The following is a 21,717-nucleotide window of genomic DNA, read 5'->3' on the forward strand; positions in this document are numbered from 1 at the left end:
ATTTTGGCGTACATCTTTAAAGCTTATGAGATTTCTTCGAGATTTACTCGAATATAAAGCATTATTGATTATTAATTTTTTTCCATTTGGAAGCATTATACAAGCCTTTCCAGATCCTTCAATTAATTTAGCTGACCCGGAAATAGTGTTCACATTTGGTTGAAACAACTTTAGTTGTGAAAAATAATTTCTATCCTTTAAGATAGTGTGCGTTGTTCCACTGTCCAAAAGGCATTGATATTCGGAACTAACTTCAGGTAGATCCATATCTTCATAAAATAAATTTGAGATTAGTTTAGAATAATATTATACAATTTTTCATTGATTATAGAGATTAAAAGTACATGACTAGAAATTTAAAATACAGGGAACTAAGAAAATACATTAAAACATAGCATATGTTACATTAGTAGATGAGAAACCTAAGCATTGTTGTTTTCTCCAAGAATGAAATCATTTCCAATTTCAGCATTATCCATGAAATAATCGGATACATCAAGGCTGGGACAAGGAGCATTTTCCTCATTAACATAATTTGCTTCTGCATTTTTCTCTTTGCCCTTTACAGAAGCCTGGTAAAGATCTACCAAATGTTTGGCCGTACGACAAGTACATCCCCAGTGTCCTGTCATGCCACATCTGTAACATGTGTCTTTTCCTTTCGAAGGAGTTTGTTTGTGGCTTCCAGATGACTGCCCCTTCTGTTTTTCAAAATTTTTGAAATTACTGTTTCTTTGAAAATTGTTTCTACCACGACCACGGCCGCGTCTGCGATAATTTCCACGGCCTCTTCCACGGCCATTGTAATTTCCACGTCCACCTCTTCTTGTAGCATTTGACTCGGGTGGATAGGAATTTGTTGCATTTGCCTCATGATGAGTGGCCAAAGACCCAGTTGGTCTCAGGTTATGATTTTTCAACAAAAGTTCACTATTTTGTTCCGCAACAAGCAATACACTCATTAATTCATTGAACTTTTTAAAACCTCTTTCACGATACTGTTCTTGCAACAGTATGCTGCTTGCATGAAAGGTAGTGAGTGTTTTTTCAATCATCCGTTCATCCGAAACTGGATGATCACAGTATCTCAATATAGACACTATCTCATGTATGGTTGAATTATAATCAATTACAGATTTGAAATCCTGGAACCGTAAATTTGTCCAATCAAATAATGCCTTGGGAAGGAGCACCCTTTTGTGGAGTCCAAATCTTTCATTAAGGCAATCCCATAATTCTTTGGGATCTTCAACCATCATGTACTCAGTTTTAAGGCCTTCATGTAAATGATGCCTTAACAACACTAAGGCTTTTGCCTTATCTTGTTTAGTAACAGGTTTTGCAACAGTCATTGCAGAAGTGGTAGTATCAGTTGTTTGACCAGAGGGACTTTTATTTTCTTTAACAGTGTGCTCCAAGCCTTGAGCTTTCAAATTCATCATTGCATCCACTTTCCATTCCAGAAATTTCTTTCCAGATAAATCTAAGATGCTGAACTGTCTTTTCATAAGGTCTCCCATTTTAGCTACAACAAATTATGTGATAATTAGTTTATAATAACAAATTATATGTACAACTCACATGTTTAGTTCTTCCATATTTATAATTAAGTTAATAAGACACGTGATAATTAAATTTAATATAATAATAAACCATAAATAATATAGTCTTTTCTCCCCCTTGGTTTATTATTGTGAGTAATTATATGATTAGACAAAAATTAATCATGTTAGTTGCAAAAAAAAAAAAAAAAACAAAACGACAACAATAACAGTAGTAACAATAATTATAATGATAACGGTAATATTATACAATGATGATTAATAACAACAAACAAACATAATAAAACAAAAACAAGCTTTTAATATACTAAAACGACAAAATAAGTAAGCTTTACTTATACATAATGACAAAAACTAATATTGCTACTAATAGAACTACAAGCGCCGTAATTAGAAGGAAATATTGTTTTATCTTCCTTAAATCTTCTTCAAAGGTGAAGTTGTGGGTGTTTTGGGTGTTCTGGTTGCCGTCGTCGGGGAACATATCGGAGAAGAAGGGGGTGATAAAATTTTTAGGTGATTTTTGGATAAAAAGTGGGAAGGGATAAGGGATTTGTGGTGAAATTGGGGGGAAAATCCGCCTTTTATAGAGGTAGGTTTATCCGTTACTGTTCTGTACAACTGTAAATATATCATATAATAGTCTAATGTACTGGCATAAAATTATGATCCATATATATATATATATATTTATAATTGTAAAAGGTTATCACACTAGGAATGCAAGCCATAGTGGTCCGAGAGCCCTAATATATATAAAAGATCATGGGTTCGAAAACGGAAAGAAACACAAAAAGTATGTAAAAGTAAGAATAATAATAAGTATAAAAGGCTGCATCTTTTTGTTAATCTTAATAATATGCATGCAAAGTTACTACTTAGCAATTATAATAACTAAGATCAAAATTTACGTAAAATGAGTATGTAATATCAACATGGATCAAACAAAGAAACATCAACATGAATAAAACAAAAGATGATAGTAATGAATTCACAAGTAAGAGAACTTTTACCGTTGTTTTTGAGGTATATATAATACAGTAAATGTTTGAGTTTCTGGTATAGAGGATCCCAAATGTGGGCAACTATAGAGCATACTCCTCGAAACATTTAGTAGTAGATAGTATTATTTGTTAAAAAATTTTAGAAGTAGGTATAAATATACCTGACTGGAAACTGGTGCTGATAACGTGTTAAAATATTTTACTGATAGTAAGATATTTATCATTGAGGGGATGAAGGTAGGAAGCAAGTAGTAGAATGGCAGGAAAACTCTTTCTTTTGTTTTCCAACCTAAGTTCACAATACGTGAACTTTCATTTATATAGCCAAAATAATTGAATAAAATAATATACATTATTGTACTTTATACAAATTATTGTACTTAGTAAAGTCTTCATTGACTTTAATTACCACATGTGAACTTCAATTCAATCATGTTTGCATGTTTCTCAACAAAAATAGATAAATTGAATTTTTTTTTTTTTATTGATTTATTTACAAAAATACCCGGATAAATTGTGGCTTATAAATAAAAAAACATAACACGTGAAAAAGAAAAAAATATGGGGAAGAGGGAGAAAGGGAAGGGCCCGCCAGATTGTAGTAATATTTTAATAATAACGGTGGGTCACGTGACCCACCACATGACCATGTCTAATTCCACCTGCCAATAATAATATGTGACACAATCATAAAATGAAATCCCCATATTTAGGAACAAAAGCATAGAGATTAGAGAAACAGAGGAACAAATTAGGTTTCAATATCAAGTACTAGTATATAAAAGATTGTTATTTCTTGATTTATTCTTCTTCATAATTATTTGTTTTAATTTTATTAGAGAGAAGCAGGAAAATGACAGGAGTTTCAAAGGAAGAAAGCGTAAGTTTAGAACTTTTGAGGCAAAAGATGAGAGATTTTGCAAAGGAAAGAAGCTGGGAACCTTATCATACTCCTAGGAACCTGCTTTTGGCTCTGGTATTTTTATATCAACTATCATTTTCTCTTGAATTTCTTTTCTCAATTTGTTGCAATTATGTGATGTGATGTGATTGGTCTGGTTTACAAATGACATGGTTGAGAACTCGAGACTAAAATTTTGTTGTTGTTGACTTGTTGTAGTAGTAATATAAGTACCTTGCATTCAAATTGCTACATTATAACTCTAATTAGGTTAATTACTGAATATATATAAATAATAAAATTGAAACTCAAGACGTAATTATGTGAAAGTTGTTGAAACTCATTGAAATTTCATTTGTGAGTGTCTCACTTAAGAGAAAGATTAAAGATATTCTACTGTATATCACCAACTGATTTTTATTCCAACTAGTTTTAGTTTAAAACTTTTTTGGACCTTATTTGTGGATCGAACTCTCCTCCTTATTTGGATTGCTCAGGTCCATTTTATACTTTTTTGGTGTTTAGAGAGCCACAAGAACGGGGGTGAGAATCAATCCCAGGATTTCCTGCAACCGAGAGGAAATCGGGAGGAAAGCTCTAACCACTTGAGCTATCCCTCACTCTCCCATTTTATATTATGTCAATATTAAAGTGTTTCAACTTGGGAATAGTTTGTTTTTGTTCCAAAATTTTGATGGGTTGTATACTTGTATAGTTGATGCCATGAATGTTGGAATGCTAGTGTTTTCACTCAAACTTATTTGAACCTATTACACTATCAAAAGTTATATTAGTTGTAATTTTAGCTTAAATAATCCTTAATATAATTTATTTTTTCTAAATTTATCTTTATCTTAAGTTTATTTTTTCATGTAATATGTAAAAATAAGTAAAATGGAACTGGCTTTAATATGCAATATCTATTTATCATGATTAAATTATATTGATCAAATTCCGTAAAAAAAAAAGAAATTGTACTCCGTATTGATCAAACCAATCTATCTATAACTAATACTAAAGGAATCCCCACTGACATCATCACTATCCACGTGTCACCTTCTTATAATAAATTTTCCCTCCAAAATTATTTTTCACATTATTATTTTTATTTTTTAACTTTTTCAAGGTAAAGCTAATATTTGAAAATGATTAACTAATTATACATTTTTCTATAATTAAATTGACTAAATAAAAAATATCTATTTCTATTGAGTACAAATAATTGACAATGGGTCTCTTTCACATTTTTTTTTCCTCCTACATAGGTTTTAAAAAAAATCTCATCTTTATTAGTTCTTCAAACTTTCAACACTGAATAAAAAAATGAACGCTAATATGTTAAAAAATTTATTAAAGCTATGAAGTTAATAAGAATATTTAACATATCCTTTATTTTAACTTAATTAATTTAACTATAGGTATCACGATTTGCGTGCTATGTTTTGCTTAAAATATTTATTACACACTTACAAGTGATTTTTTATTATTAAAACCGTGCATCGCACGGAAATAACCTAGTTTTTATTAATTGAAGAGACCGTTCTCATACTTTATGAAGGCAATTTTATGCACAGTAAATTATTTTATCGCTTTTTAAAAAGTATATTGGTCTTGATTAAAGTCTAGTAGATCTCTAGGTGTTTTGTCTAGTGGTTTGTCGTGTGTTTATAGTGCGTTTAATTCAATTAGGCTAACTAATCACACTATGACACTACTCCACTATTCCGTAAGTGCATCAAATGATGTGTTCCAGTCAATTTTCACTGTCCAATGTAAAAACGTGATGCTATATTGTCATGTGTCATCAATCATGTATACTATTTTTACATGTTCAAAAATACTTGTCTGTTGTCACTGATTCTATAATACTACGTACAAGTAATTTTATTCAATGATTAGATGTCTTAATATATTCTTAAATTAAATTAAGTAACGAAATGATGATAAAAACAACACAATTATCTAAAATTATGTATACCTTTAGTGATAAATGGTTAAGAAAAATGTGATAACTAAATTGGATAGAGTCTATCAAGATTGTGTTTTTATGTACAAACTACACAGTGGTCAAAAAAAAAAAAAAAAAAAAAAAAAAAAAAAAAATAACGACGAAAAAAATGCAGGTGGGAGAGATGGGAGAGTTATCGGAGATATTCCAATGGAAAGGGGAGGTGGAAAGAGGTTTGCCAAACTGGAAAGAAGAAGAGAAAGTTCATCTTGGTGAAGAACTTTCTGATGTTCTTCTCTATTTGATTCAACTCTCTGACAGTTGTGGCATTGATCTTGGTCAAGTTGCTCTTCGTAAACTTCAGCTTAATGCTGTTAAGTATCCTGTTAACAAATAACTTATTAGTTGATGCATGTAACCTTATTATTAGACATAGTTGTATTTTTCCCCAATAGTGTCTAACACGCTCCTATTACATGACAGAGCGGATATGCAATAACTTTATTTTATTTTGTTTAGTTGAGGATCCTATGACTATTAAATTAAAAGTTACTCGTATTATTTTGATTGTGTATAAATACCATAATCACCAAGTCAGGATGCAAAATCATTAATCTAGACAAGGCCACACGCCCACACTAATCCAAATATGCTGCGAGAGAGCACTATTAAGGTAATCCCAAATATGTTGCATTATTAAGGTTAGCATGTTGTGAACCTAATATTGAACGAGTAAAACTGAAACCATACACATATACATCAAGTATTAGGTACTCGATAAAATATCAGATATGTTGGTCCATGAATCCTATGATCAGCTAGATATGAGTGGTAGCCTTGTAGGTGGAATTGGATAGACTATTATATTATATCTATTATCATATCAATCAATTTATATTTATCATTAATATCATTTATTAACAATATTATAGCCTATTTAGAAGATTATGCTACCAACAATAAAAGGGACACAATCATAAAAGCAAATCTCCAGATTAGGAACATAAGCATAGAGATTAGAGAAAGATAGGAAACAATCAAACAGATACCTTTCAATATCAACTACTATCATCAAATTTCCAAAATCTTCCTTCTTTTGAGATTAACCTCCCCTTATCAATTTTTTTTTTTATTTTTTTATTTAAGTATAGAGTAGATTGATATTTCTTGAGTTGATTTTCTCTTTCATTTCTTCCTCCTCTGTTTTTTCCTCTGTTTTTTTAGAGAGAGAGAGAAAAATGACAGGAATTTCAGGAGAAGAAAGCGTAAGTTTAAACCTTTTAAGGCAAAAGATGAGAGATTTTGCTAAGGAAAGAGGCTGGGAACCTTATCATACTCCTAGGAACCTTCTTTTGGCTCTGGTATTTTTATATCAACAATCTTTTTCTCTTGTTTTTTTTAATTTTTTTTCTTCATTCACTTTAATTTGTTATTTTTACTTCTTGATTTTGTTGAGGTTCGATTATGTGATGTGATTGGTCGAGATTACAAATGACATAGTCGAGACTATAATTTCTTTGTTGTTTTGTAATACTAGTAAGTATTGTACATTTAAGGTAGTACTAGTACATAATAACTTTGAACATGTTACCTGGTATAAAATTTAGACCTTTTAGTAGTATCATGTGAAAGTGTTTAAACATTTTAGTAGTTTGTATTTGTTCTACAATTTATAATGTGTTATATACTTGTTTTCATGAACAGATTTCTTAATAAATATAAGAGTAACATTGCTCTATGCATGACAAGATTTCTTAATTAGGTAGCAGAAGGATGATAATAAAAAGACACGACTATTAAAAATCATGTCATATTGTTATTGATGAATGGTTAGGAAAATGTGACAACTAAATTTAGACAGAGTCAACCAATATCTTGTTTTTTCATGCATATACGCCATATAATGGTGAAAAAAAATTAACGAAGTAAAATTATGCAGGTGGGAGAAATGGGAGAGCTATCGGAGATATTCCAGTGGAAAGGAGAGGTAGAAAGAGGTCTGCCAAACTGGAAAGAAGAGGAGAAAGTTCATCTTGGTGAAGAACTCTCTGATGTTCTTCTCTATTTGATTCAACTCTCTGATAGTTGTGGCATTGATCTTGGCCAAGTTGCTCTTCGCAAGCTTCAGCTTAATGCTGTTAAGTATCCTGTTAACAAATAACTTGTTGATGTAACTTTAAAACTATTAGACATAGTTATGTTATGACTATTGCATTGTTTAATTTCCATTGCTATATAATTGATGGAAACTTTGGTTCTTCTGTTCTGAAATTATATGACATGATTTTTTTGCCCAACTTGTTAGCTCGAAATGTTGTCATTCACTTTAATTCACTCTTGTTACATGACAAATGCACAAATATAATCCATAGCTAAGATCGAAAGAAATATGAGATATATTAAAGCATCACTTCTAATAATATTGATTGACATATATGGGTGCCAAGATTGAATTATTGTTAGTTTTGTTACAAAACAATTTATCAGTACATCACTACATCAGCACTTTGTAGTTACCTCAAGATCTCCTTAGTGCAGAGAATGAGAAGTTTCTCAATTGCTGTACCATTTAAGCAGAACAAATTATTTTGCTCCTGGACTTCTAGCATGTATGCTCAGTATAAAATAGCGCCTTAAGATTAGATTAAACATGATATTATTCATATTAGTTCCCACTTTTTAAAGCCTCTTAAACTAACACGCACGAGTACAAAAGCAAATTTACAATATATAAAAAATCATGTTTAGTACCTGCTAGCAGAGTTTAGTTATGTGCAAGGTACATACGCTGAAATCAGGATGCCAATTAGCCTGGTCAATCAAGGTCTAGCTTGGGGGTGGGGGGTAGGGGGTCCAAGAACTGAGCTAATACAAAGACGAGCTTCATACTCTAATAACCAAATAATTCTAACACAGAGCATTCAAACTTTTGATAGTGATTCATATACGCGACTAAATGCAGCAGCATCAATTTCAGCTCATCACATATTACAATTTACAATAATCCCTGATCAAGATCCTTGTGAAGAATACAGATTCTTACTTCATAGCATAAAAACCGATATTAATGGGGAGGATAAATACAGACATTTTCGCATATCATTGAAATCAGGTTTTTCCACATCATTTTAGCAGATAGTTTATAAGAACATCAAGTCCAAAGTTCAATATATGTTAGGGTCTGTATGTTTATGCTTTCTCGAACATATGTTGTCTAAACTTATCCGAACCTTCCAAGTAAGAGGGTCTACTTTGAGCTCTCAAATTTCTTCATTGAATACATTTAACATGCTGTGTTAAGGGGATAGAGACATTAGCATTAACAATAAGGCTAGCCTTGATAATAATGCTGGCTTTCTATAGTAGCTTTTTCACATTATATCATGAATTTTGCTGGCCTTGATAACAATGTTGGCTTTGTGTTTTAAATTTTAACATTATAATTAATATTTGACCTTCCATGTCTTGTGCATGTTGACATTCATAGCTCCATATCAAAGAGAAATAATTTGTTCTTGGCTTGTCTTTTGTTTGTCAATCCACATAGTGACATGCATAGACCAACTTATTAGATTTTTGCACTTTTACGGATATATCTATGTTGCATATTGTATCTTTACACTAGAGTTTTGTTGGTTAAAGTTATATGAGATCCATGAATTCCATTCATTCGAATATCATACAAGATCATGCCTAGGTATCCCGCCTTTATAAAACCTTATTACCAGAACTTAAATAAACTTTTATCAACCTTAAATTGAGCTTATTCTTCTAGATATAATAACTAAAAATAAAATGTGAACTGAACAAACACTTGTATTTAAACTTAAAATTTTATTATCTTCATTTCTTAATTAATAGCTTATCATTACACTATTTTAGATTTTTAGTTTCATAATAAAGTTTATACAATAAATATATAATTTTCGGTATTTGTTTTGGTATATCCTTCCTTAGATTCTTGTTTGAAGTCGTCACATTTGCGGGCGATTGTTGCCCTTGGATCTAGCCTTGTGTACGTCATTCTTGATTCTCCTGAATCGAAGAGGCTTGGCGTCTCCGATTAAAAAACGTTATCAAAGAAATGATGATATTTTTTCGAGTAGTTGGTGCGTTAGACGTACCTTTTCCCTCCAAATTAAAGTTAAATACAGAAATTAACAACAATGACAGCTTGTTTTGTACAACCTATTGAAGTTATTTGTTGTATTAAAGAATGAAGTCCAGGGTTGCTGAAATGGTAGTGAAATGTTTGTATTTCTGTTCATATTAAAGTACAATGTGTACATCAATGCCAACTAATTTAGTTAGTACGAATGAAATACTGGTAATATATTTAGTGAGTGTTTTAAAGTAATGAAATATATAAATAACTAGATTAAGCCCGTGCGATGCACGGGTCGATCTATTTTTTTAAAAAAAAATATTTTTCATATTTATGTGATTACATGTATGTAATATATCATTTTCTCCGTATTTGTTTTAAATATTAGATAAAATTCCTAATCTCAAAAGATAATATTTCGTATTTAATTAATGTAACTATTAGAATCTCATTGGTCAATTATGCTTATGTGGCACTTGAATTATTTATTGGATATAATTTATAATCCTACGTGGCACGTTAACTTATCTTAGGTGGCATAATCCTATTGTAGCGTTTTAAAAATATTAATCCTATGTAACGCTCTAATAATTTTTAAAAAATAAAAATCCTACGTGGCGTTCTAAAATCTCGGGAAAAAACTCTATATTAGATTTATTAAAATAACTTAACTTAAACACCAGTAGGAGGAAAGAGTTGGGTTATCAATATTTAATTTTTTTGATTAATTTGTCCGTTTACGTCATACACTTCATACAATTGTAGGAGTATATATAATTACATGCTATATTTACCAATGGTAGAGTAACTTGATTAACGATTTTTTAAACAAAAGAAAAGAAAATTCAAAAGTAGCAACTCCATCCTCCATAATTTAAAGGTTAAAATGCTTGAAAATATTTATAAGTACAGCCTCACTCGGTTATTTGAATTAAATATACTTGTCATCAAAGACCTTGCTTAGAAGCCAAATATTTGTTCTCTTTAAAATTAAGCCATTAGGCCCATTAAGATAGTACATCGAGCTAAGAGGTCAGAAGAAATAACAAACGAATGAAGATGTTATGTTAAATTGTTAATTTAAATTATCATTGCACAAGTTATAATTTTTTTTTTTTTTTTTTGAAACATATTTATTTATTTATTTTATTATTGGCAAACTATTATTTATTTATTTATTAATTAAATGTAGTACTCCCTCCGTCCCAAAAAGAACGACCCATTTGGGTTGATTACGCGGGTATTAAGGAAGTTAAGTAAAAAGAAGTAAAAATATATTGGAAAGATAAATTTACATGGGTTTTGTAAAAAAATAGAGAGAGAAAGTAATAAAATAACATGGAAAATCAAATTTTTATATGGGAAAGCTAATTTTGCACAAATATTGTAGTAAATTGGTGGGTGTTTTAATGCAAATGGGTCATTCTTTTTGGGACAAAGTTTTAGCCAAATGGGTCGTTATTTTTGGGACGGAGGAAGTACTTTTTTTTTTTTTTTGAGAGCAATTAAATGTAGTACTTGTGGTACTTCGTATATAATTTTGTATGAAACAACCTAAATAATAATCCTCTATGGCGCCTCTATCTCTAAAGAACATGTATATAAGCGAGGCAATAACTTAAACTTGACTATTAATGAAGGTGGACAGCTTTATCAGATCAAGTTAATTAAAAAATATAGAAATGCAGCCAAATCATGAACTTACCTCCAAATTATAGCGTAAAACAAAGAGAAGATGCTCACACAAAAAAAATTGACTTTTAGTTTTTGATCTAGCTCGAAATATAATTTGCATATTTTTTATAAATTTTCTTAAGAGGAAATGTTTTATTAATCAATCTCGTGTTTCATGAGAATGATGACATAGAGCTTAGTATTTTGTATTTTCGAAGAGGGAAGGGGCAACTGAACAAGGCTTAAGTGATATGGGCTAAAAGAAATTACTCGTACTTGTATAATCTATTTATATATAGTTTAGATTGAAGTTTAACAAAGTGATATAAGTATATTACCTGTAAAATATATTGTGTTAGACTGTTAGTAGAACAAGCAATTGAAATTCTTCTACAAACATCTTTACAATACTATAACAAAATGATTCTTGTATAAGTTTAGTCCGTCGAGTTAGTTTGAACCCACTTGACCCAATTTGGTTGCTCCATGACATGCAAAAAATGGTTCCCCAAAATAGTATGGGTTGAATTTAAGTGATTTAAAGAGTCAAAGGTCTAAATTCTCTAGAAATAGATTCTGGTCACCTACATCTTGGCTTGGACTTACAAAAAAACTTTTTTGAACTTACTAAAATTATATTAATACAATAACCTATACTAATATATTAAAAGGCGTTTTTGACAAAGTCCACGTGTCACGTAATCTCCCCTCACTACGCCACTTCTAATTCAAGAACTAAATGTCTTACCACCAAGCTATGTAATTCTGTATGTAATCTTTTGAATACAAAATATTAATATGTAGCAAATGACAATATGATTAACAAATTTAATTACAAGAAAATTAAATAATAAATTATAATGTATATTATTGATCAGTTAGTTTCATGTAATAACCCGGAGCATCACTCGGGCCCAAAAACTAGTTAAAATAAGCAAATGATAGCCAAATGTCAAATCATACTAAGATTTGGCTCAATTTAGTTTAAAGTTCATATGAGTTTTGGCTTTAGTATTGAAATTTTTTCAAACTTGTTCAGTTAAGCTTTGACTGAGCCGAGTCCAAGAAGTTAATTGAGCCAAGTTCAATTTAATTAAAACTTTAAAAAGGACTAATAATTTGGCAATCTTCTTATCTTCTATCTAAGAATAATATTAACATCTATCAATGAATTGAAGAGGGACCTTCCGCAGAAAGAACACATTAGCTATGCATCATGATCCAAATAATGCTAACTACTTCTTGACCTTGGCTTTTAATTTCAATAGTAATTTAGCCCTAATTATTATTTAATTAACTTTAACTTTTCGCGGCTCGTACAATTTCCTAAAGGACCTTCACTGCTCCAAATTGGTACTTTGATCAAGCTTTATAGTTAATTACCTTAATTAAAGTATAATTAGCAAGAAGTGACTTCAAATGAGCTTCATTTTGATCACAAAAAGTTGAAAAGAGTCTGTTGTAGTAGTTGTCATCATGATAACCATCCATGCCCTTAAAATATTATTACAAGATCATTAAAGCAAATTTTATTCCCTCTTTACTTATCTAATTTAATTAATATAATTTTTATTATAAGATGATTACTTAAGCAAACATAATTGGCATAATGACCATAATGATTGCACATCCTTCCTTAGTTCCACTATATATAATATGTGATCTTCACTAAGTAGTCTACACATTATCAAACAAAACTAACTAGACCATAATTATTAGTCCTAGAAAAAAATCATTAGTAAGAATGTTAAAGTCTACTACTAGAGGATCTTTCCTTCCAAACTCAACACTTCTAGCGGGGTGGTGCCGCCCACGGAGGAGGCTGAGAAGGCGACGACTGAGCTCGATAAGGTTGGGGAATCGACGCCGGGTGTTTAGTCTAGGCTCACGGTCGGTGGTGCATTGGAGTTGCATGGCGGGGCCACTCCGGGTGTTGAAGAAGTTTATGGTTGATATAGGGGTTAATGGGAAATTGATAGAGGCTTATTTGAGGTCCTTGACCCTATTACGGCCACAAGCATTTCCTTTGTGTTGATTTTTTTTTTCTTTCATTTTTTTTGGGTCAAGTTATTGTTGATCTTGTGTTGAACTTACTTTCATTTTTTGACCCAAAATAAGGGGATAAAGATAGCATTTTGTTGTGTAATTAATTATATGTAATGGTAAGTATGGTCTATGGTATGGTGAAATTAGGATGTATTATGTTGTAAACTTGTAATGTTATAAGATTAATATGATCATGAGGGCAACCTTTTCCTATTTTACAACAAATAAATGTGTACATTATTTCATTTGAGCTTCTTCTTTTTTTCTAAGGGAAGAAGATAGAATACTGCATATTTTTTACTAGGTACGACAATGAAGATAATGAGTAGTCCGTCATACACTCATACTAAAGATAAATTCACAGGAAAATGTATACTTTGTATATAAACATGTGTTTAGAAGTTACATTGCACCATCAAAGACAGACCTAACTTCCAAGTATACCTTTACCTATTAAAAAAAGTGCAAATTACAAAAACATTTATCAATAATATTCACCAAAGGAATTGCCTTCAACTATCGTTGCATTTTTTTGGGTTATAATACTTAATTTACGGAGTACTCCAATCCCTATATTCCTAAATATTTGTCCCAATTTCCTTTTTAATTCGTCCCTTTAAGTTTTCCCTATACTATAATAGGTTATATGGGATTACTACTTTACTTTACTTTGCCCCACCACTTTCACTATATGGCAAATTTTAATGGATGCGGGGAGTATTTGTTGCGAAGTGAATCATAAAAATCATTTACCATACCACACATGATACAACCAGTGAACCATACAACCTCTAATCCGATCCCCTCACTATCATGATTCAATTCATGAATATCTATATATTGATATTCATTTGTTAATTAATTGGGATATAGTTGTCATATTGCTTATATTTGAACATATCAAAATTTAATTTTCAACATAATTCCTCCAAAATAATCATCTTTGTACACGTAATGCATCATTGTATATCTAATAACTGTAAGTTATAAATTAATGGATGAAGTAGTGTTATTCTAGTCACTTACACTTAGCCAAATTCTTAAATATCCTTTTAATTAATGATAAGCAAAACCTTAATCTATACAAACACCTCCTAGGATGTAAAAAGGTAGTTGTACTAACCTAATAAGCTAAGGTACGTACCATGTCAGTCCATAAGGTATGTATTAATGTAATAGGAGAATCAACACTAACGTCCAATTTACCAAAATTTCCGGGATGTGTTAATGGCATCCATTAGTAGTTAATGATAATGATGGATTTTCTCAATCTAGTATTAACATTAATTAAGCCAATTATAAATCAATCCGGTTTGTATTTGTATGAGGAGCCAAATTTAAGCTATGCCACAATTCCTGGGATCTGCCAACGTCAACCTTGAGCTTCTATAATCTTTTTTTTAATCTGTTTTTGGAGAGAGAGGATTTATAATCTAAATAGATTTTTTTTTTTTTTTTGGTGAAAATAATCTAAATAGATTATAGATCTGTTTTTTTAATTTTAATTTTTTTGATAATGAAATGTTATTAGGCTAATCTCTACAGAACTATCTAATTTATTTGAATGATTAAAGAGAAAAAGTGAAAATCCATTACAAAATGAATGTGAGCCTATAGAGAAAAAAAGGTAATATCCACGAAATCCACTACCTTTTTTTTTTGGTGTTCCAAACAGTTCACCCTTTGGGCCAATCCGGATTCGAGAATTAGTTCCCTCCTTATTGTTGATGCGGGGGATCGAACACTAGTCCTCCCTACTAAGTATAGTTCCAACCACCACTACACCAACAACCAATTGATTTAGTTAAAACTTGAAAGTGACCCATAGTCAAAAAAATGAAAATCCTTATAAATATATTATTTAAGAATGTCGTGGATGGACAAATAAAGGAATTTTTTACCTTTGATGGCTTATGAGTTACTAGTATGACTGTATGACTGTATGAGCAAAGGTTGTCCACTTCCACAATTAGGTATTTGACTTTTTGCCTTGTGCCCTTGTCTAAGCACCAAAACTTTAACAATAAGCAGCTGAGTATTAATATACACCATAACACTTACATTTTGACCATTTCTAAATGCAACCATCAAAACAATGAATGAATTAGTATCCCAAAGATATATAAATGTCAAAATTAATGTCTCGTATATTCATTCTCACAATAATGTTTGTTATACTTCGTATAACCTTTAGAATTGCATATTTTAATTGTCAGTGTGCAGTGTCTACTAACCCTTACTACTTAGTAGCTCAATTAGTTCTCTAAATAACTTGCGAAACCAAATTTTAGGGAGTAATAAATATAATGAGTTCAAAGTTAAATTGAAATAGTATTGTTGATTACATGAGATCAAAACTAGTTTTAAACCCATAAATTGATGATATGGACACAAAAAATTAAATTTCGTATAATTTGCTTTTTTGGCCTCCTAAAGCTTGATATCCAAGTAAATCCAATAACCAACCATTAAATAAGCATATTGAAGCAGATTAGGTTGGATAGGCCCAACTTACAAGTTACAACCATGTTAAACATGCAACATTTTTATAGAAATTACTGTAAATGGGCCAAGTAGCCATAAAACAACGACATTTACATAGTCAAAAGCATTGAGTAAAAGCAAAAGATTGTCTTAGAGATCATTAAAGTTTATTCCCTCCTCTTTCTGTTCTTGTTTGCGTTCTTTTGTATAAAATTTTCATGCTAATGAAATTTTGAGCTCTCTCGAATATGACAATGTGAGATTGTGTTATTGTGTATGATACAATTACGCCATTACTTGTCAAATCATGGGACAAACCCGTAAAACTCTAAGAATAATACGGAGTAATAATAAGAAAAAATCTATGCTCTTGATTACTCGTAATTGCATGATTTGGAGTTTCATACATAGTGTTTTTCATTATGTAAAAATCACAATACAAATAATTTTCATTACATAAAACTTACAATACGTTGTCACTCTTGACTTGTCACATTAGTGTGTGAATAGTGTAAAAAACTAAAAATTCAATTGTTTTAATTCAATTAAGGACGGAGGAGGTATATATGAACACAAATTCTTATACGTGGCTGAACACACTATCATGGGGGTTACTTGTTAGTGTTACAAGAGTTACCTGATCAATGTTAAAGAGGTTACTCGATCAGTATTATAGGGGTTAAACAGTTAGAGCCTGTTCACATTTACTGAACTGAACTGATTAAAGCTGAACTAAAATGAATATTAGGAAAGGAAATTAGAGCTGAATTGAACTGAACTAAACTAAAAGGATTACTTTGTTTTTTTTACTAGCGGTTATATGCACACAAAACAGATTGGTACACAAATACAACCAAATAAAACATTTTTTTTTGTGACAGAGGGAAACATTTTCATCTTCCTGCACATTCTGCAAAACCAGAGATCAAAAAATGGCGACAATCACAACCGGGAATGGATCCCTTCTCCTCTACGCCAACCTCAATTCCGCCGCCCTCCACCGCCGCAAAATCCACCACCATCAACCCATCGCCTTTCTCTCTCCTCCAAATTCCGCCGCAATTTCTATCCCTCCTCTCAAAATCTCTCTCAAACAACCCCTAAAATACTACTCTATTAAACCCCAGAATTCCAAATTCCTCACTTTCTCCTCTTTGAACCCTAATTTCCCCCAAATCCCACCTCAAAACCCCCAATTTCTCTCACATTTAACCAAAACCCTAACTACCCTGTTTTCGCTTTCACTTTCTCTCCCCTCTAAAATCCCCCAAATCATCAACGCTCAATTCCTTAATCTCAAAACCCTTTTCTTAACCCCATCTCCTCAACTGCTCGAAACCCTTCAATTTCTCCATGACAATGTTGTTTGTGCAGTGGGTCCCCTGTTTTTCGCCTCTGTTCAGAGTGTTCGAAGTGGGCCTCCATTGACTGCCATTGCTGCTGGAATTGCTAAATGGCTTGATATTTATAGTGGGGTTTTGATGGTTAGGATTTTGCTTAGTTGGTTCCCTAATATGCCTTGGGATAGACAGCCTTTTTCTGCAATTAGGGACCTTACTGATCCTTTTTTGAGCCTTTGTAGGAAGATTGTTCCTCCTGTTTCTAATATTGATCTTAGCCCTCTCTTGGCTTTCGCCGTTCTCGGTACACTCGGGTCGATTCTTGGCAATGCTAAAGGTTAATGGTGGAGCATTGGTGGTGATTGATCAGGAAGAATTGTTTTTCAGTTTGAGGTATAAGGTCTTATTTCTACGTTAGTCAAGTTTTGTTTGATTCTTAATGATATGTATACTTCGTTGCCTATCTTTGTTCATTTGGATTGCTATTTTGTGTTTTGAGTTCATTGCTCAGTCTACTATATTGTACTTATTGTTTAATGACCACTGTTTTAAATCATGGATTGATCAAGTGATACTAGCTAGCTAGTTGATTATGATGTCATGGATTATAATGTGTTCCTTTGTGTATGTTTTAGTAGGCTTAAATGCTACATGTCCCTTTAAATTTTTAAATCTAAGTTGTTAGGACATTGAAGTCATATTCAACAATGATTAAATGCATCTTTATCTCTTGGTTTTGAAGCTAAATTGTGCTACTTTATACACACTAAAAAAGAGCTACTAGCTTGACACATACTATTGTGCCAAGTCACTCTATCTCTATGTAGAGTAAATATTGACTAACTCGCCGAGTAAATATTGACTAACTCGACAAGATCAGTTTCTTCTATCAACAATGATTAATATACGCATCTTTATCTATTGGTGTCGAGCCTATATTGAGCCTGTTTCTACTTTGGAGGACTATAATTTATGCCTTGTATGTATCTGTGTCGACTATGTGGACAGTGTCTTGAAATTTAGGCCCCCAAAGCTAACAGTCTTTGCTTAGATGTACTTGCTGTAAGTTCATGTTGTAATTTAGTATTCTTTCAAATGCTGGCATCATTTTTTTGCTTCTTTACCTGAAATATGATCTAGTGTTTCTCTTTTGAACAAGAGTCATTTATCTTTTTGCTTCTTTACCTGTAATTACATTGGTGGTGTTGCTTCTTTTGGGTCAATACTGTTAACATGTTCAGCTAATTCTACACTAGAGATTTGCCCTTGCAAGAGCTAGTAGAGTACCTTTGGTCATTGTAGCCTCTTTGTATACATTTTATTGTAGCTTCTTTTTTGTATTCTCCCATCTAATTTATTGCTGTCCATGATGGAAATCAATTTGTGGCAAGTGTTAACATTGAAGCTGACAAGCATGAAGCAAGTCATTTCGATGTTTGTCTTGGCTCCTTACAGACTATCACCATTCTAAAGAGATTATTACCATGATTTCAAGTCATTCATGCATTTTGGAACTTGTTCTAGCAAGCCTTCTTTTTGCATAATCATCTTGAATCGAATTATCTAGCAAATCAGATTCCAAATAATTGTTATCTAGAATATCTATTTTCTTGCTTTATGGCGTCTTCAATTACATAGTTTATGAGTTTATTATTGATACTCTGATAGTTTGTGAGTTCATTGTAGTAGGAGGTTCTTCATTCCCTGTGCATTTATCTTTCTACCAGAAAAAAGAGCACGGAACTTGAAATGTTTATGTGTATTTGTTTTGCCCTAAAAGGAAATTTAAGGTCAATAAGTTCTGATCAAGGCTAGCAAAATCAATTATGTTTAGATTTTCAATCAATAACCTCGGTTTTGAACAAGTGATGGTATTGTTGAAGCCTTTTCTATACTATTTATTCTTCCTCCCCTCTCCCTAGTGATCCTCACTGCAATGCTTGTTATTTGTTCAGGGAATGTAAAGACACGGGAGGAATGGATATTGCTGTTTCTTTCTGTTCCAGGATCAGAGAGAAGTTATGGCTAGTAACAAAGCCATGCATGACGACGAAACGACTTCATCGACAACTGATTGATGTGAATAGATTTTTACTCTTTGGTTAAATCTCAAAAATTTTAAAGAGAAATGTTAACAGTTAGCACGGATCAACACAAATTTTCTATGTTTTCTTGTACGGAGTAATACACTTTTTTGGATGGTAAGTGAACTTTGTGTCGTGCTTTTGATGGTATTTTGAGAAGCCAGTTTGTGCTAATATAAATCTAGGTTTTTTCTTTACATTATAATGTTTATATCACGTATGACTCTAGAGACTTATATCGATTTCGTTACCTACATCAAAGAACACATACGTTGGTATAGGGTGGAAAATCGATATTGAATGCTTGATACCTTGAATGTTCTTTGAATCTCTGTCTTTCGTATTGCTCAGCAGCTAAGTTGATCTTGCAGAGTGATCATTTGATTTTCGATAATCATGTACAATTAATTTACATGCTGGCTAAAGTTGATAATTGATTACAGATTTTGTGTTCATGCTGCTTGTAGGTTGTAGCCAAGTTCACTTGTAAAAAAAAAGGTTTTCTACTACATTGATTAGCTTAGAACAAACGTAGCTAGTTTACTACTCCATACATACATGATTATAAGACATCACAAAACACCCTTATTTTACAATTGAATGTACAAAAATTTTTCTTAGAAATCTATTGAGATAGTAATAATAATCACAGTAAGTCACTGAGTGAGAATATTTCATGATATGAACGAATGAACCAAGTTACTTATAATGTGATTAATAATCTAAGGAATGATAAATTGAATATAAATAACACGAACAGGAATCTTGGACAACAAAGTCGCTTTGGCCGAGTGGTTAAGGCGTGTGCCTGCTAAGTACATGGGGTTTCCCCGCGACAGTTCGAATCTCTCAGGCGACGTTTTTATTTTCCCTCTCTATATAAGTTTTGTCTTCTTTATTAGAATTGAATCACAATGGATGCCAAAGAATATCTTATCAAAACTGTTTTTTTTTTTTATTTTTTTGGACACAAAATATAAAACTGTTAATATTATTATATAGCATTACAATGCGCCAAAAGAATTCGAATATCTTATTTATAATCTTGAACAAAAAGCAGTCTAGTCTAAACATCATTTTCAAGTGAAATTTTTTTTAAGAAGCCTAGAATAATATGATTGGTAGTCTAAGAACCAGATAGATTCTGGATGTATAAGAACTTATGCCTTATGTCCCACTCTTTAACTCATACAATACTAGTATAAATTGCTTCTTTTTCGTCGTCACTAATCATAATGTGAACAAAGAAGTTATATTCATCTATGGTTTGGTTAGAAATGGGTAATCTGCATCCTGAGGCTCAAAGGTAGCGCGTCGTGGAACCATCATCTTCATTCTACCATTTTTTGAGCCTCTAGATGCAGATGATCTGTCTCTTGCCAAAACTACTCTTTCTGCCTTTATCTCAGTTATGATATAATGGTTATAATCCTGCATGAATTGGCCTGGTATGTTTATTTGCCATATTATATATATGTAAGGTTTTTGTGTGACTGTCAAAACATCAGTCCTTGAAGTTTATGTCAAATCGTTGCAAATAATATAAAACGGAGGTAGTATATATGCTTGTTCATGTTAGCTAGGGCATGCAATAATGATGATAAATTCCAGCTAAAGATCGGACTAGTGAGCAACTGGATTTCTGTTCGAGATTGTCATATGTAAGCTTGACTCGAGAGGGTTGTGACATGTCATAAAATACTTGTACAATTGCACCATACTACGAGGATTGAAAATGTGAGCAACATTGATCTAGCTAGAATTATGCTCCATATGAGATGTCGTAACATATGGTTGAGTATGAATGTAAGCGCGTGCTATGATGAAGTAATTATTCCCAATTGGCTAGGCTGAGCTCGATCACCCCCATTATTATTTTCATATGGATACTCGAGATATTTTCATAGACTAATTGTAACAATTCGATCTCCATTTAATTTATTCCCTTATATATATAGTTATAATACTTATCTGAATTGAAGTTATCTTGCATCATTGAAATGGATGTTTAATCTATCTTTGCCATCTACTATCTTAATAATGGATATCTCTAGAAGAACTCTAGTTTGTTCGGATTGAAATTGGTTCGGGTTGAATTCCAGTCCAGCGCATTGTTATGATTGATTAACAAACTAATTCAATTCATGCTTCTGCATTCTTATCAAGTTAGTTACTAAAAGGTTGTTCACTAGAGTCTTTGTGTGCTAATTATTTTATTTAATTTAGTCCTAAGATTTATAATTTAAAAAAATAAATAAATGCATATTGCATAATTTCTCAATACATATTAAGTCTTTGTTATATCATTATCAATTTTGTTATTAATATTTTACAAAAATTATGAGTACCTAAAACTCTACAAGGCCTACAACATAGAGCTAAGCAAGGAAGTTAAACTTACATGCCGTCATCAAGCGATGGCCCTAAGCTGGCTGATCAAGTGAGTTGGAGGATAAGCATAAGTCACAAAAATAAAAATAAAAATAAAAAAATAAAAAAATTGAACTTACAAAATGCTAATCTTTTTAAAAAAGCATAAATATTACTCTCTCCATTTAAAATGATTTGC

At 31.6% G+C, this 21,717-nt stretch overlaps 2 protein-coding genes, 1 non-coding gene and 1 pseudogene across 5 annotated transcripts; 3 read left to right on the forward strand and 1 right to left on the reverse strand.

The window, feature by feature from the left end:
• Positions 1-422: 422 nt before the first annotated feature.
• LOC145597186 (uncharacterized) lies at positions 423-1,352 on the reverse strand. The gene has a single exon (XM_081653339.1). It carries the CDS (start codon positions 1,350-1,352, stop codon positions 423-425), a length of 930 nt encoding a protein of 309 aa, XP_081509465.1.
• A 1,943-nt stretch (positions 1,353-3,295) lies between these two features.
• Positions 3,296-7,672, forward strand: LOC145598351 (uncharacterized). 2 transcript variants are annotated; one of them, XM_081654695.1, is made up of 2 exons: positions 3,296-3,542; positions 7,355-7,672. In XM_081654695.1, the coding sequence occupies exons 1-2, from the start codon at positions 3,420-3,422 to the stop codon at positions 7,574-7,576; spliced, it is 345 nt and encodes a 114-aa protein (XP_081510821.1). In that variant the 5' UTR covers positions 3,296-3,419; the 3' UTR covers positions 7,577-7,672. The 2 variants fall into 2 exon arrangements, with proteins under 2 accessions (XP_081510821.1, XP_081510822.1); XM_081654696.1 differs by lacking the exon at positions 3,296-3,542 and adding an exon at positions 6,169-6,776.
• An 8,944-nt stretch (positions 7,673-16,616) lies between these two features.
• Positions 16,617-19,230, forward strand: LOC145599469 (ylmG homolog protein 1-2, chloroplastic pseudogene; annotated as a pseudogene). Its single transcript, XR_014103767.1, has 2 exons — positions 16,617-17,457; positions 19,020-19,230. The product of XR_014103767.1 is annotated as a ylmG homolog protein 1-2, chloroplastic pseudogene (transcript).
• Positions 19,231-19,925: 695 nt separating this feature from the next.
• On the forward strand, positions 19,926-20,007 carry TRNAS-GCU (transfer RNA serine (anticodon GCU)). The gene has a single exon. It is a non-coding gene; the product is annotated as a tRNA-Ser (tRNA).
• Positions 20,008-21,717: the final 1,710 nt, after the last annotated feature.

Source organism: Chenopodium album, chromosome 20 (genome assembly GCF_948465745.1).
Source record: "Chenopodium album chromosome 20, dcCheAlbu1.1, whole genome shotgun sequence".
NCBI lineage: Eukaryota > Viridiplantae > Streptophyta > Magnoliopsida > Caryophyllales > Amaranthaceae > Chenopodium > Chenopodium album.

Excerpts from the sequence above, each read along its gene's own strand:
- LOC145598351 (XM_081654695.1), top strand. The coding sequence starts at position 3,420 with ATGACAGGAGTTTCAAAGGAAGAAAGCGTAAGTTTAGAACTTTTGAGG. Across the intron at positions 3,543-7,354 it reads GGAACCTGCTTTTGGCTCTG|GTGGGAGAAATGGGAGAGCT; the intron begins GTATTTTTATAT and ends AAAATTATGCAG.
- LOC145597186 (XM_081653339.1), bottom strand. The coding sequence starts at position 1,352 with ATGACTGTTGCAAAACCTGTTACTAAACAAGATAAGGCAAAAGCCTTA.